This window comes from Schistocerca cancellata, chromosome 3 (genome assembly GCF_023864275.1).
Source record: "Schistocerca cancellata isolate TAMUIC-IGC-003103 chromosome 3, iqSchCanc2.1, whole genome shotgun sequence".
Taxonomy (NCBI): Eukaryota; Metazoa; Arthropoda; class Insecta; order Orthoptera; family Acrididae; genus Schistocerca; species Schistocerca cancellata.
The window spans coordinates 809054090-809070993 of NC_064628.1; the positions used below are offsets into that span (position 1 = coordinate 809054090).

Below are 16904 nucleotides of genomic sequence, written 5' to 3' on the forward strand. Positions count from 1 at the left end.
TCATATGTACGTATGTTGAAAGAGCAGCTTTCATAAAATTCTTTCATACGAATGTATCACCAACTTCTCTTTCTGAAATTACGAAAATTATACATTCTCTCAAAAATGAAAGCTCATCTGGATTTGTTGGCATCTCCAACAGAGTAATAAAGATTTTTTTCCCCATATTATAAGCCCTGTCTTATCTGAAACATATAAAGCATCACTAAATCAAGGCATTTTTCCTGAGAGACTGTGCCATCACCAAACCCCTATTTAAGGATGTGATGGGAGAGATGTCAACAGCTACTGACTGGTTTCACTGCTCACATCACTTTCTAAAATTTTTGAGAAGGTGATGGATTCTAGAATAGTATCTCATGTAAGCAATAATAATATCCTCAGCAATCACAGTCCGCGTTTCAGAAGAGCTGTACTATTGAAAATTACATTTACCTTTTCACTCACCAAACTGTACAAGCATTAGATAATAAAATAGCACCACTTAGTACGTTCTGCAACATATCTTAGGCATGTGGACGTGTGAATCACAGTATTCTCCATGATAAATTGAAGTTTTATGGGACTGATGGTTTAGCCATCCTATGGATAAAGTCATATTTAACCAAAGGATTGCAGGAAGTTGTACTTAGTAATTTTGCCAATTTAGTCTGCAGACATTACTACGACTGAGTAGAAATCACATATGGGGTTTCCCAATGCTCAATCTTAGATGCACCATTTTTCTTTTTGTAGATGACACTAGTATTGCAATCAATCTGAGCATACTTGCAGAAACAGAAGAAATGGTAAACAGCGTCCTTAAAAATACCTCTATGAGTATTACAACAATGATAAATGTAACCCTTGGTGAGGAATTAATAAACAGTATGGAAACTTCAAATTCTTAGGTGCCCATACTGAAGAGAATTTAAGGTGAAAAAGGCACATTTTTGACTCTTATCACTTAGAAGCATTGAAAATCTTGGAAGGAGCAAATCAGGAAGTTGTCGTATGTTACATATTTGAGTAAAAGGTGTTGGGTGGCTATTACTAACTCACAAATGTATATTTACAAAAAAATCTTATAAATATTCAGCAAATAGCCATATTAAAAAATTAATTTGTGATGTTGCAGTGTAAAATGACTTATTCTGCATCACTATGATTTATCATGCAAAATTATGTATGGTACATAAAACTAAGTAAAACTCAATAATTTTGCATGAAGTACGATGATGATGTTCCAATCACAGAGCACAAAGTCAATAAAACTGAACAGAAACTAAAAAAAGAAACATTAGTAGGCTTAGGTGAAGCACCAATGTGTGTACTGAAACAATGCACAGAGAGTATACAAGCTCCCTTCATAAATATAATAAACAAACCCCTCACATCTTGGACATTTTCAGAGTATTTGAAACACGCAAGAGTTGTACCTATGCTAAAGAAACGTAGTGCTGAAACATAAAAAAGTTACTGGCCCATTTCTCTACTTTCGTCATTCTCAAAAATAATATAATCAGTTATGAAAGACAGAGTAATGAGTTGCTGGAATAAACACAACCTACTAAGTGAATCATAGTTTGGTTTTCAAAGTAGCAGAGGTACGGAATCAGCCAAGTCATAGAAGTACGGACTCAGACATGATAGAATTAAGAAAAGTGGCACTTGATGTTCTTGACAAAGATGAGTGTGTCACAGGCATATTTTCAGATATTTCTAAGGCTTTTGATATTGCTGACAGTAGGTTTCTACTACATAAGCTTGAAGCATTAGGAATAAGTTAGGTAGCTAATGACTAGTTCCTGTCATGCCTAGCAATAGAGTACAAAGAGTGGACATAACACACACCTCCAATAATTCTGAAGTTTTATGAAACACTTATCAGAGCCAAAATACATGAATACAGGAGTCTCTCTGACTAGCATTTTTGGGCCAATACTGTTCCTGATACATGCCAATGACTTTCCCACTAGTGTTGGTCATGGAGAAGAAAAATTCTCTTTGCAGATGATAGCAATATTACAGTCACAGAGGGAACAAGGTAATGCCTTGCATAGAAATCCAAAGAAACCCTAAAAAACTTTTCAATTCGTCAAAAGTAATAAAATGACATAAAACATAAAGAAAACAAATGAATGCAACAACTTTCAGTCTGAAGAGGAAAAATGACATTATTCAATTAAATGTAGATGGTCTATCTATAGACAATACAACAAATGCAAAATTTCTATGAATGAATACTGATTCTTAGTTGAAGTGGTTAGTATGAAGACACATAGATACCTGCAAACAGAATGTCATCAATGTGTTAGACGCTTTGAGTCCTGTTACCAGTGTGTAATAGCTACTGTCTTTTAGTTACATACTATTCACATGCACACTCAATTCTTATCTACAACATTCTTTTCTGGGGATCAAATACACAAAAATATTAACACAATTTTGAAACTGCAACAAAGGGCCATAAGAATAATAAAACAAAAAATTGTAGTCAAGCACACTGTAAAGATCTGTTCATAACACCTGGGATTTTACCTGCACCATGTGAATACATTTATCAGTCAGCTTTACACATGAAAAATAACATTGGTAATTAAAGTCATTTCAATAAAACAGTCCTGCTTGCATGTGAGTTGTATATATTTTTTTGGTGATCAGTTTCAATCTTTTTATCATTTTTTCCTTCTGCTGTCACCAAGGAGTAAAAAATGGTCTGATAAAAAACAGAAACCAGCCACCAAACTAAATATACGCAACTCACATGCAGTCTTGAGTGTTTCATTGAAATAATTTTAAAAATTTTTTCAATCACTGTTTCCTAAGGACAATGTTTCAAAAAATTCTTACTACATTGGTAATTACTGCACAAACTGTTCTGTCGCTGACTATGGAACAAGATTTAGACCGAACTTACATTTACCAAGACAGAATAAACATAAAATTCAAAACAGCTTTTTCTATCAAGGAATAAACATATACCATAAATTACCAAAATAAATCAAGAAACTTCTAAAAGAAACTTATTTTAAAAGTCAGGTAAAAAATACCTATCTGTTAACCCAGATATTCTATACAATGGACTACTTAGACAACACAGAGTAGGGGTTTCATAAAAAACGTATCAAAAACAATAATAGTGATAATAAAACATCTAACATTCTATATAACACTTTCACACTATATTTTTTCCTTTGTTCTTCTTTTTCTGCAAAAATATACCCGGAAAGCTATGGAGTGTATAATAAAAACAGCTTATCCTCTTTTTCTGAGCACATAATGTGTGTAGTGATGTGAAACAATGTGTTGTGTGCTGAGTGACTGGGAATGGGAAAGGAATGAACAGTGTAACACTAGCCTCTTACATTATCAAATAACTTATTTGTAAAGCAGTATTGTGCACTAGGTACAAACTGAATGATGTAGCACTGCTTTAAATAGGCTGGCCTTGCATTTGGGAAGGTGGAGGCTCCACTCTTCATCCAAACATCCTGATTTAGGTTTTGTGTGGTTTTCCTCAATACTTTCAGGCCACAGCTGACTACCTGTCCCACCCTCATCATTCTTGACCTGTAAGCTCATAAGTGAATTACTGTAATTTTGCTGTCCTTAATACCAAGGTAGGTCCAATATCCTTATGGATAAATAAAGCTGCTATTGCTACAACTACTTGGCTTATTTATTTTATCCATTCTTCTGCTACCTTTCTTCTCTTTTTCTGTTTTCCTTTCATTTTCAAGGAAGCATCTCATAGCTCTCAAGAACAAATGTTTTTCTTCTGTTGTTAAATGATGTGGTTAACTCTCAACTACTTCAACTAAGGTAAAATAATGAGTATTCAATGTCTGTGACTTGATTCATAAGCGTTCTGTTCTTTACTGTTGCAGGGTATGTGGCAAATAGGCAAAGTAAACTTAATGGTAAAACTGCTGAAAAAAAAATTGTGTGTTTGACAAACGTAAACTGTAGTTGTTATCAATTTTGTTTATGATATATGAAAAATATAAACTCTGAAATAAAGTAATTCCACACATTATTTATAAAATAGATATTTCAAAACAGAATTTATACACTGACTCTCTCTGGCAATCAGATCATCAGCTTTGGAGCACTAGCTCTAGGTGAGGAAGAAATGGGAAGGAACTGGTATTGGCTTTGTTAGAAAAACTGCCACATGTTGTTCTCTAGTATTTTTGAGGATCTAGCATGTACTTACACAAGAAGAGTCAAGTACTCTATTGGTAACATATCTCATAAGTTACAAAACTGTTTACTATTGTTTACCTAACCAAATACTAATATCGATCATGTTTGCTTTCACTGTTCTTTGTTTGAGATTTAGAGTTATGGATGGATCTATGATTCAATGACAACAATGAATCATATATTTAAGAAATAACTTCAAAGAGTACCATATTGTTTTGCAACATGTTGTTTTGGTCTTCAGTCCTGAGACTGGTTTGATGCAGCTCTCCATGCTACTTTATCCTGTGCAAGCTTCTTCATCTCCCAGTACCTACTGCAGCCCACATCTTTCTGAATCTGCTTAGTGTACTCATCTCTTGGTCTGCCTCTACGATTTTTACCCTCCACGCTGCCCTCCAGTTCTAAATTGGTGATCCCTTGATGCCACACAACATGTCCTACCAAGGACAAACTCCTCTTCTCCCCAATTTTATTCAATACCTCCTCATTAGTTATGTAATCTACCCATGTAATTTTCAGCATTCTTCTGTAGCACCACATTTCCAAAGTTTCTATTCTCTTCTTCTCTAAACTATTTATCATCCACGTTTCACTTCCATACATGGCTACACTCCATACACATACTTTCAGAAACAACATCCTAACACTTAAATCAATACTCGATGTTAACAAATTTCTCTTCTTGAGAAACACTTTCCTTGCCATTGCCAGTCTACGTTTTATATCCTCTCTACTTCGACCATCATCAGTTATTTTGCTCCCCAAATAGCAAAACTCCTTCACTACTTTAAGTGTCTCATTTCCTAATCTAATTCCCTCAGCATCACCTGACTTAATTCGACTACATTCCATTATACTCGTTTTGCTTTTGTTGATGTTCATCTTATATCCTACTTTCAAGACACTGTCCATTCCGTTCAACTGCTCTTCCAGGTCCTTTGTTGTTTCTGACAGAATTACAATGTCATCGGCGAACCTCAAAGTTTTTATTTCCTCTCCATGGATTTTAATACCTACTCCGAATTTTTCTTTTGTTTCCTTTACTGCTTGCTCAATATCCAGATTGAACGACATCGGGGAGAGGCTACAACCCTGTCTCACTACCTTTCCAACCACTGCTTCCCTTTCATGCCCCTCGATTCTTGTAACTGCCATCTGGTTTCTGTACAAATTGTTAATAGCTTTTCGCTCCCTGTATTTTACCCCTGCCACCTTCAGAATTTGAAAGAGAGTATTCCAGTCAACATTGTCAAAAGCTTTCTCTAAGTCTACAAATGCTAGAAACGTAGGTTTGCCTTTCGTTAATCTAGCTTCTAAGATAAGTCGTAGGGTCAGCATTGCCTAACGTGTTCCAATATTTCTACGGAATCCAAACTGATCTTCCCCGAGGTCAGCTTCTATTAGTTTTTCCATTCGTCTGTAAAGAATTTGTGTTAGTATTTTGCAGCCATGACTTATTAAACTGATAGTTCGGTAATTTTCACATCTGTCAACACCTGCTTTCTTTGGGATTGGAATTATTATATTCTTTTTGAAGTCTGAGGGTATTTCGCCTGTTTCATACATCTTGCTCACCAGATGGTAGAGTTTTGTCAGGACTGGCTCTCCCAAGGACATCAGTAGTTCTAATGGAATGTTGTCTACTCCCGGGGCCTTTTTTCCACTTAGGTCTTTCAGTGCTCTGTCAAACTTTTCACGCAGTATCGTATCTCCCATTTCATCTTCATCTACATCCTCTTCCATTTCCATAATATTGTCCTCAAGTACATCGCCCTTGTATAGACCCTTTATATAATCCTTCCACCTTTCTGCTTTCCCTTCTTTGCTTAGAACTGGGTTTCCATCTGAGCTCTTGATGTTCATACAAGTGGTTCTCTTATCTCCAAAGATCTCTTTAATTTTCCTGTAGGCAGTATCTATCTTCCCCTAGTGAGATAAGCCTCTACATCCTTACATTTGTCCTCTAGCCATCCCTGCTTAGCCATTTTGCACTTCCTGACGATCTCATTTTTGAGACGTTTGTATTCCTTTTTGCCTGCTTCATTTACTGCATTTTTATATTTTGTCCTTTCATCAATTAAATTCAATATTTCTTCTGTTACCCAAGTATTTCTACTAGCCCTCGTCTTCTTACCTACTTGATCCTCTGCTGCCTTCACCACTTCATCCCTCAAAGCTACCCATTCTTCTTTTACCGTATTTCTTTTCCTCATTCTTGTCAATTATTCCCTTATGCTCTCCCTGAAACACTGTACAACCTCTGGTTAATCAGTTTATCCAGGTCCCATCTCCTTAAATTCCCACCTTTTTGCAGTTTCTTCAGTTTTAATCTACAGTTCATAACCAATAGATTGTGGTCAGAGTCCACATCTGCCCCTGGAAATGTCTTACAATTTAAAACCTGGTTCCTAAATCTCTGTCTTACCATTATATAATCTATCTGAAACCTGTCAGTATCTCCAGGCTTCTTCCATGTATACAACCTTCTTTTATGATTCTTGAACCAAGTGTTAGCTATGATTAGGTTGTGCTCTGTGCAAAATTCTACCAGGCAGCTTCCTCTTTCGTTTCTTACCCCCAATCCATATTCGCCTACTATGTTTCCTTCTCTCCCTTTTCCTACTACGAATTCCAGTCACCCATGACTATTAAATTTTCATCTCCCTTCACTATCTAAATAATTTCTTTTATTTCATCATACATTTCTTCAATTTCTTCATCATCTGCAGAGCTAGTTGGCATATAAACTTGTAATACTGTGGTAGGTGTGGGCTTCGTATCTATCTTGGCCACAATAATGCGTTCACAATGCTGTTTGTAGTAGCTTACCCGCATTCCTATTTTCCTATTCATTATTAAACCTACTCCTGCATTACCCCTATTTGATTTCGTGTTTATAACCCTGTAGTCACCTGACCAGAAGACTTGTTCCTCCCTCCACCAAACTTCAGTAATTCCCACTATATCTAACTTTAACCTATCCATTTCCCTTTTTAAATTTTCTAACCTACCTGCCCGATTAAGGGATATGACATTCCACGTTCCGATCCGTAGAACACCAGTTTTCTTTCTCCTGATAACGACATCCTCTCGAGTAGTCCCCGCCCAGAGATCTGAATGGGGGACTATTTTACCTCCGGAATGTTTTACCCAAGAGGACACCATCACACAAAACAACATGTTGTATTGATTGTTATTCTACCAGCAAGCAGAACATAATCTGCTTCCTAAACTGAAAGTCTTATTTATAAACTAATACTCAAGATGTCACTGTTCCAGCCCTTATGTTATCTAGTTTACTGTATATTAGTGCAGCACATCTCCAGAGACCCCCATGAACCACATACTCTGCCACTGTGGTGGTTGCTTATGTGACTCGACGATACAGATGGTCATACCATAGGTTCAACCACAATAGAGGGTAATCTGTTGAGAGGCCAAACAAATGGGTTCTTCCTGAAGAGGGACAGCAGCCTTTTCAGTTGTTGCAGGGCAACGGGCTGGGTGAATGAATGATCAGTTCTAATAACAGCAACCAACATGGCCTTTCTGTGCTGCTACTTCAAATGCCTGAAATCCAAGGGAAACTATAACTTATTTTTCCTGAGAACATGCAGCTCTATTGTATGGTTAAATAATGGTGGCATCATCTTGGGTAAAACAGTCCTCCATTTGGGCCTCAGGAGGAAAAGCAAAACTCACAGTTTACAGTTTGGTGTGTAGAATTTTACATTCCCTTATTGGACAGGTAGGTTGGAAAATTTAGAATGGTAAATGGGCAGGGTGAAGTCAGATATATGCAGGAGTGGATGTAACAATGAATAAGAAAATAGAATGTGAGTAAGTTGCTATGAACAGCATAGTAAACACATTATAATAGCCAAGACAGGTGGGAAGCTAACACCCACAATAGCGTACTACAAGTTTATATGCCAGCTAGCTCCACAGATGATGAAGATATTGAAAAAAATGTATGCCGACATAAAAGAAATTATTCAGATAGCTAAGAAAGAAGAAAATTTCACTGTGACAGGCACTAGAATTAGATAGCCGAAAGATGAAGAGAAAGCAAAATATTTGGTAGGATATGAATTGGGGGAAAGGAACAACAGAGGAAGCTACCTGGAAGAATTCTGCACAGAGCATAATTAATCATTGCTAACGCTTGGTTTAAGAATCAAAAAAGAGGGTTATATACATGGAAGAGACTTGGAGGCACCGGAAGGTTTCAATTAATTGCTAGACAGATATTTAGGAACCAGATTTTAAATTGTAAGATGTTTCCAGGGGCAGATGTGGACTTGGACCACAATTTATTGGTTATGAACATTTCCAAAAAGGTAGGAAATTAAGAAGATGGGCTCTGGATAAATGAACCAGAGGTTGTTCTGCATTTTGGAGGGAGCACCAGGCAACAATTGACTGAAAGAAGGAAAGGAATACAGCAGAAGATGAACGGGTAGCTTTGAGAGATGAAATATTGAAGACAGAAGGTGATAAAATAGGTAAAAAGACAAGGTCTAGCAGAAATCGTTGGCTATCACAGGAGATAACTGAACTTAACTGATGAAGGCACAAAATATAAACATGCAGCAAACAAAGCAGGTGAAACGGAATACGAAAGTCTAAAAAATGAGATTAACAGGAAGTGAAAAACAGCTAACAAGGAATGGCTAGTGGATAAAAAAGGGAAAGCTGAAAGGTGGACCAATATATAGAGCAGCTATGCAAGGTAAATGAACTTGAAGGCAATATTATAGAAAGGGAAGATGACACAGATGAAGATGAGATAGTAGATATGATACTGCAATAATCTGAAAGAGCATTGAAAGGCATAAGTTGAAACAAGGCCCCTGGAATATATGACATTCTGCCTGAACTACTGGTATCCTTGGGAGAACCAGCCATGACAAAACAATTTCACCTGATGTACAAGATGTATGACAAGTTAAATTTCCTCAGACTTCAAAAAGAATGTAATAATTCCAATTCTGAAGAAAGTCAGTCGTGTCAGGTGTGAATATGGTTAAACTATTGGCTTACTAAGTCATGGTTGCAAAAAATACTAACACAAATTATTCACAGGAGAACAGAAAAACTGGAGGAAACCGATCTTAAGGAAAGTCACTGGGATTCCACAGAAATGTAAGAACACAAAAAATAAGTTACTGACTCTAAAACCTTTCTTAGAAGATGCGGTAAGGACAGACAAACCAACTTTTGTTGATCTTTTATTTCTGCCAGTACTGATTGGTAAACACTATTTGAAAATCTGAAGGCAGCAGGGGTAAAATACAGGCAGTGAAAGGTTATATGCAACTTGTACAAAAACCAGACAGCAGTTATAAGAATCGAGGGGCATGAAAGGTAAGCAATGGTTGACAAGGGATTGGGGCAGGATCGTAGCCTGTACCTGATTTTATTCAATCAGTACGCTGAGAGCACAGTAAAAGAAACTAAAGAAAATGTTGGATAAGGAGTTAAAGTTCAGGGAGAAGAAATAAAAACTTCAAGGTTTGCTGATGTCTCTGGCAGAGACAGTTAAGGACTTGGAAGATCAGTCGAATGGAATGGACAGTGTCTTAAAAGGAGGATACAAGATGGACGAAAGCAAAACAAGGGTAATGGAATGTAGTCAGATTAAATCAGGTGATGCTAAGGAATTAGTTTAGGAAACAGGACACTACATGATGGCCCAAGTAGAGAGGATTTGAAATGTGGACTGGCAATTGCAAGAAAAGTTATCCTGAAGCAGATAAATTTACGAACATTGAATATACATTTAAATGTTAGGGTATTTTTATGGAATGTAGCCTTTTATGGAAGTGAAACATTGGGCAATAAAGCAGTTCAGACAAGAAGAGAATAGAAGTTTTTGAACAGGTACAACAGAAAAATGTTGAAGACTGGATGGGCAGATCATGTAACTATAGATGAGATACTGAATGTGTGCAGAGAGGGGGAAGGGAGTAAGAGTTGTAGAGGGAGATCAAGAGATGAATACAATAATCCGGTAAAAAAGGATGTAGGCTGGGCTGCAGCAGTTATTTGGAGATGATGAGGCATACACAGGATATAGTAGTGTGGAGAGCTACATCAAACCAGTCTTCTGAGAGAGGACAACAACAACTTGCCAAGATAGTATTTGGCTACAGCATTTCAACAGCTTTGTGGTGTTTCATAGCAATCATTTTACACATAAACGTATCTCCTCATACTGCTCCGGTGCATATCCTGTTTTTCCAATAATACAGGAGCTTCATGAGAGGCTGCATGTGATCAGCAAACAGTTTCTCGTATTAACTATCATCAAATAACAGTATACAAAATAAATTAAACTTCTAACAGCCAACAGTATAAATAGCGTAACAATTATAGATGACCCAAGAGTCATACACCCCAAACAGATCAAACTATTAGCTTCATATCATAAGAACTCTGAAAGGTACCCAGTTCTCTATAATTAAATGAGTAACTTCAACAGCCACTGTTAGATGCTGCCTCTTTACTGTGGAGTCAACAGAACACAATGGCAGGTCTTGTTCTCTCATAACCAGCCAGGTATCATCGATTTAGTTTCATGTAATACACCAACACGGCTCGTAGGATTTCTCAAATAAATTTTGAAAGTTGTCACTGTGATTGACCACTATGCTATTCACAGAGGAAATTAATGAATGATTAACAACTGGATCAAAACAATATGATAGACACATCTACTAAGACATATTTCAGTTTAGAGCATTTGTTTTTATACTAGTATTTAGCATCAAGGCTCTCGTTTTGGCCACTACCCCACTTTTGGCCACTCTGATGTAATCAGTTAAATTTTAGGCTTCTTTTGAATACCGGCCAATGTTACAAAGGACTTTTACAAACAGCATGATATGTGTCATTCAATTAGATACAGAAGCATCCATTTGTTTGGAGTCACAATTTTGAGAAAAGCTCTAAGCTAATTACGTATGAAACGAACAACAGTATACACTACGAACAATTGGAGCAATAAAACACACAAATTAATACGCAATGAGCAAAATATTACTGTTATTAATTACTTTTAATTTACGAAATGCCTTCAAACATTCATCATTGCACAACATAATATCGCGTTAAGTCGTTCTACTGCAGACTGTTACACCACCGAACTGAAACACCAAAAACTACTTCTCATTCAATTTATTATTATTAATTTCCTGCAAAATCCAACTTCACGTTCCCCTCAAGTGCTTCAAAAAATTGAACCAACAATTTGTACGCGACAATCTAAACTATCGATTCCTTACCCTCGTACTGACAGTCGTTATCGCGTTTTCGTCTATCGAGATACTCTACGGGTATCGATAATTTCAAACATGAGCCCGCGCAGTCCTTATTCGTTTCAGACGCAACGCAAAAACTGCGCGCGTAGAGCCAATGAAGCGTAACGATTTTTTGTGCTTGAATGTTCAGTGACACTAAATTGTTTAAACATTTTCCGTTCAGAAGAACTTCTGAAACCCCAAGCTAACAGTCTAAGTATGATGACGATTTGTGTATAGGGCTCGGTTACTGAAACAAATAGAATGTGCAAACTGTTATCAGAAATCTGGACCAAAAGCTGAACCAAATGGAAATTAGGGAAGATTCTTATACGCTGCCAAACCCTCAAATTAATTTGAAAATCAGTTTAGTAAATTTACACTGCATAAGAGCATCTGCCCACAATGCTTTTCCACTAACAACATACTAAGTCTTTATTTTTCACCATTATTATCGTGTTCTCCTCTCCTCTATTTCTTCTTCTAATTACTATTAAACTACTTATTCTTCTTTTCATCTTTTTTCTTCCCTTAATCTTTGTTTACATTTGAGATGTATATTCATACACGAAATACACATGCGTTATCGCTTCGTATTTACAATTCATCTGATTTTGTTTGTAAATAAATACTTCGCTATCGAGCGTCGAAAGCCCATAATCAATTTTCACGCAGAATACATCCATACATTGCGCCAAGAAGTCTTTAGAAACAAGTTTCCATTCATAACACAGCGCATGGTAGTTACGCACCTCCAGTGTGAATGTAAGGCAACACGTGCATAGCGATAAAAACAACATACAAATTTCAATTGCGCCGTATTACATCGGTCGCCGTAATGATAGGCAGAGCAGTTAACAGTTCGTGAGTTATTTCTTGTCTCGTCGCGCTCAGTTCATGAATGGCGACGACGCTAAATACAAACTGTAACAGTGTTGACACTTCCACAGCGTGATGTATTTCGATTTCTTTGATCATGCAGTTTAAAAGTCTTGTATATAGTTTAGGTCACAGCTATAAACAACTACTAATATAATGAAATAGTAAAAACCAGATGAATCTGACGTCACAGTCACCTGTGAAACGGGGTAATTTTGATAGTAGTGAGGATGGGAGTATGCTATAATCGTAGTACAGCGTAGCGTAAACGCGAACTGTCACGGCCATTCTGTTGTTAGGAGTATATGTTGGCCTTTTACTTTTTATGAAACGTTTGTATTTTAAGAGTTATAGACGTTTCCGTGTAGTACGAGCCATCCAAGTGAATGACCATAAATCTACGACAGGCGGGCGGCCGCCATCTTCCAGATGAGTTTTTCTTGGTTCTGGCGAAAACGAAGTATTTTATTTCAATTAATATGTGCAACAGGGCGTTTAAATTGATTAATAGTTGATTTGAGTTGGAAGAATACTCTCCGAGGAACACTTAAGACTCAGTCTCAAGGTATGTATTTTGCAATTTAAGGGATAATTTTGTGAAACAATTTAGCACGTACATGACTTGTGTTGCCGAATTGACAGTAAACGTAGCGTTCGTTCACTATTTAATTTTTACATCAGTAGTGTAATGTTCAGAAAAATTGTCCTAAAGTGCTAGGTTAACAAACTCAGTCAATTAAATCGCCTAAAACCGATGGGGTAAACTAAATTTTGCAATAAAGTGGTACAATTCGCTATTCAAATGTGTGTTTTGAGGGTTAATGATCACTTTAAACATTTATCAAGTGACAACACACATTAAAACTACGAAATATTACGTAGAGTCTATTACCGTTTTCTTTAAACGTTGTAATGACGCTATTGGACTTGTATGCCCACTTTTTAAAGAGAATAAAGCGTAGCAATTTGGTTCCTGTATTTTGTTTGAGAAGAGAGTAACCTACATTAGTTATTTTCGTGTAAGTACTTATTCTCACGTTCAGAAGACATTATTATATTCGATCTTAACTTGAAGAGAGAACACTGTTCGTCACATTTTGAGTAATTCAGGTGAAAACTCATAATACAAAAACTTATAAAATAGTCAGTTTATTGCCACTGATAGTAAAAACATTGAAATATTTTGAAGTTAATAGCTGTATCCTGTTAATCACATGCCAAGCTATACACGACGAACTTTTCAACTATGTCTGCTGTGTATAGGGGCCTAATGCATAGGAAGTTCCATAATGTTTTGTGTGTTACTTAACGTTGAATAATCACATTTGTTTTTCGAAATTAATGGTATTTCTGTTGAAACAATTTGTAATTTATATTCCAATGAAATGTTGAATATAGTTTTATTTGTTGTGTAAGTTGGTTTTGCTTAATTGTGTTGGTTATGACATCGTTTCATTCATGTAGCATGTCTCGTATGACATGGAGGAAATGGTCAGCTGGTAAAATAAGTAATGTTTGGGCTGTTGGATATCTGTGAACAAAATTCACAAATAATTTTTCAGTCATTCTTTCGTTATAAAAGGAATTCCACTTAGGTAAAAGGAATGGTATAAGGAAAGAAAATCCTGTGCTTGCCATTGATCAGTTCTCACTGAATGGAAATAATTGAAGCTTCTTGTAGTTTAACTAAATTCTATAAACTTTAGTGTCCAACCACATACAGAATATTTTATTTATTCAATAACACCTATAGATGTTCTGCCCACAATGTCTATTCTGTCTCACACAGTATTGATTAGGTCAGCATATCTGTAATCTGTTTGATAGTACTCAGAGTGGACCACAATTACATGATAATTTTTGTCAGATTTCAGAGATCATAGAATGCAGTATTTGGGATGACTGATAATCGGTGGAATTCTGGTGGTGGTGAGTATTATCATGTTTACAAACCAAGAAAATTTTTGTGTATAGTTTAGCAATTTTTTCATGGGATTCAGAGCTGCTGCGTTATATAACAACACAGTTTACATTGTTCTCACAATTCAAAAATTGTTTTTAAACAAAAAGGGATTGGTTGTAACAAGCACAGGATGACAGGTGTTGAGTGCGTGAAGCTTTCTTAAATAAGAATTTCTGTTATTCAGTTAAATTCATAGACATACTTAGGTAGAAAAGAAACTGTAAGTAAAGGGTGTTGAACAAACAGGTTAAACCCAACAAGAACCCCTTACAAAAACAAATTTTGTTTTGTATCATAACTTCAACAATTTCCATAATAAAATTACATGCGGCTTGTTAATTTGTTGTTTGAGAGATAATAGTTTGTGTTTGCGTACATCTACATTTATTAGGGCTTCTTAGAGATTCATTCGAGTATAGAACATAAAAAGAATAATTGCTTAAATGCCTCTGTGCACACCATAGTTGGTCTAATCTTGTTGTCACAATCTCTATGGGACTGATGAACAGGTAGTTGTAGTATAGGCCTAGATTCATCACTTGAAGTTCATGAAACTTCACTGTATAGTTTGCATCTATCTTCAAGTGTTTACCTCTTCAGTAATTTTAGCGTGTCTGTGATGCTATTGCATGTGACCTGCAAACCTGTGACTATTCATTTTACCTTTCTTTTTATACTTTCAAGAACTCTGTTAGTTGTGCTTGGTACAGGTCCCACACACTTGAACAATATTCTAGGATGGTATGCACAAATGTTTTGTAAGCATTTTGCCTTGTATACTGATTGCATTTCCATAGTAGTATACCAGTGAACTGAAGTCTATCAATTGATGTACCTGCGACTGAATGTATGTGATTGTTCCACTTTGTATTCCTGCAAACTGCTACACCCTGACTTTTTTTTAATAAGTTGAATGAGTCCTCCTGTGTCTTGCTGATGATATAATCATAGGATAGGGTGTAAATATTTTCTCTTTTTGTGAAATGCACAGTTCGACATTGCTGAAAAATTGAAGTAAGTTGCTGATCTGTTCACCACTTTGAAACCTTATCAAGATTTGAAAGGATAGTTACTCGGCTCTTTTATCAGTTGGTACTTCATTACAGATAACTGCATAATCTACAGAAATGTGAGATTATTGTTGATATTGTCATGAATATACTATATGAACAACAAGAGCCTCAACACACTTCACTGGGACGCACTTGAAGTTACTTCTATGCCTCTCGATTCCAATCTTCACAATATAATATTACATCAAATTATTTTGCATTCATTGCAGCATGTGGTGTGGTTGTGTATTTGTTAGAGTTCAGTTGAAATAAAATCTTTTTATTTTTGTTTCTATCTTAAAAGGAGTATATGTTCTGTTAAGACACATCATACATTACCAGACTGAAAATTTCTGTTTATTATAGTACTAGATCTCGTATCCAGTGAAAGTCGGCTCTTACCCCATTTTTTAACAGTTTATTTTCCCACTTGGGTTTGCTGTCTGAGTTATTGGCCATTTTAGCAAATGACGCACGGGCTTTTTACTGTGTTTTACTTTTTATCCGCCAAAGCAATATGGCGAAGGTCATTTCATTTTTAGCTTTGGACCTCTGTTTCTGTAAGGTGTCTTTCTTAGCCCTTTCTCCATGTCCCTGTTTTTAGCTGTCTTCTCTTACGTCAATTGGAACTAACGTATAGTCATTTTTTAACTCCTCACTGTCTTCGTGTTTAATTTTGACATGGGCATTTATGATCCCAGTTGTTTTTTGTACCCTGAAGCAAAACAAAACCAAACCAACCTTACCTCATCTAATATTAAGATGAGTTGTCTGATGATACAGAAACTTATATAATGTTCTGTGATCATAATATTTTGGTCCTCTTCAGTTTCTTCTGACTTAACTTTTATCTCTTAATTCTTATACAGCTGCATTGCATCTTATTTATTGTTGTTTTAGTTATTGATGAAATGTTAATATCTCATCTCTCTTTTTATACTAACTGGGCTTAGCGTCTTGACTTTTTTGTCTTTGGCAGTATGAAGAAAGATTTACGTGGCAATCTACTTTGCTACATATAAACAAAAAAAGAAATGCATTACACCTGGCAGAAAGATGCTTCCTTCCAACTATATGTGGAAACTTACTCATGCTGTGACAAGTGCTGTTGATATGTTGTTTTGAGATTACTTCAAGGAAAGGGGTGGAGACCAGTTCATTTATTTACATTTTAGTATCATTAAATGTCCACTATTGCAAGCATTTGCGGGCTTACATTGTGAGTGACACATTTTTATGAAATATATCAGGAATATTGCATTATAAATGTCATAAAGCACTGTGTTATTTAATTTGCAAGATTTAACTTGTTACTGTTTGTGTGCCGTGATGTAAATCACATTTATTTTGTAGGGTAAGTCTGTCCAGTTTCTACAATTTCAACTTACGTCCATATTGTAACCTTCTCACAGTGGTTAATTCTTGAAATAAGGGTGGCAGTACTGCTGTATGTCATCTTGAATTTGTGCTCTGTTTAGTGGACAAATGCCCTTTTAACACTGTCTGAATCGGCAATGAGAT

The 16904-nt window shown here is 36.1% G+C and overlaps 1 protein-coding gene across 5 annotated transcripts in view; it reads left to right on the plus strand.

The window, feature by feature from the left end:
- Positions 1-12425: 12425 nt before the first annotated feature.
- The window catches only part of LOC126175874 (serine/threonine-protein kinase tousled-like 2), a 596427-nt gene continuing 591948 nt past the window's right edge, over positions 12426-16904 (plus strand). For 2 of the 5 annotated variants that reach the window (XM_049922900.1, XM_049922903.1), the window contains exons 1-2: positions 12430-12933; positions 14236-14297. In XM_049922900.1, the coding sequence (XP_049778857.1) occupies positions 14267-14297 (31 nt within the window). In that variant the 5' untranslated portion in view covers positions 12430-12933; positions 14236-14266. Of the gene's footprint in view, positions 12934-14235; positions 14298-16904 lie in introns of all 5 variants that reach the window. The other 3 variants (XM_049922899.1, XM_049922901.1, XM_049922904.1) reach the window with 3 other exon arrangements.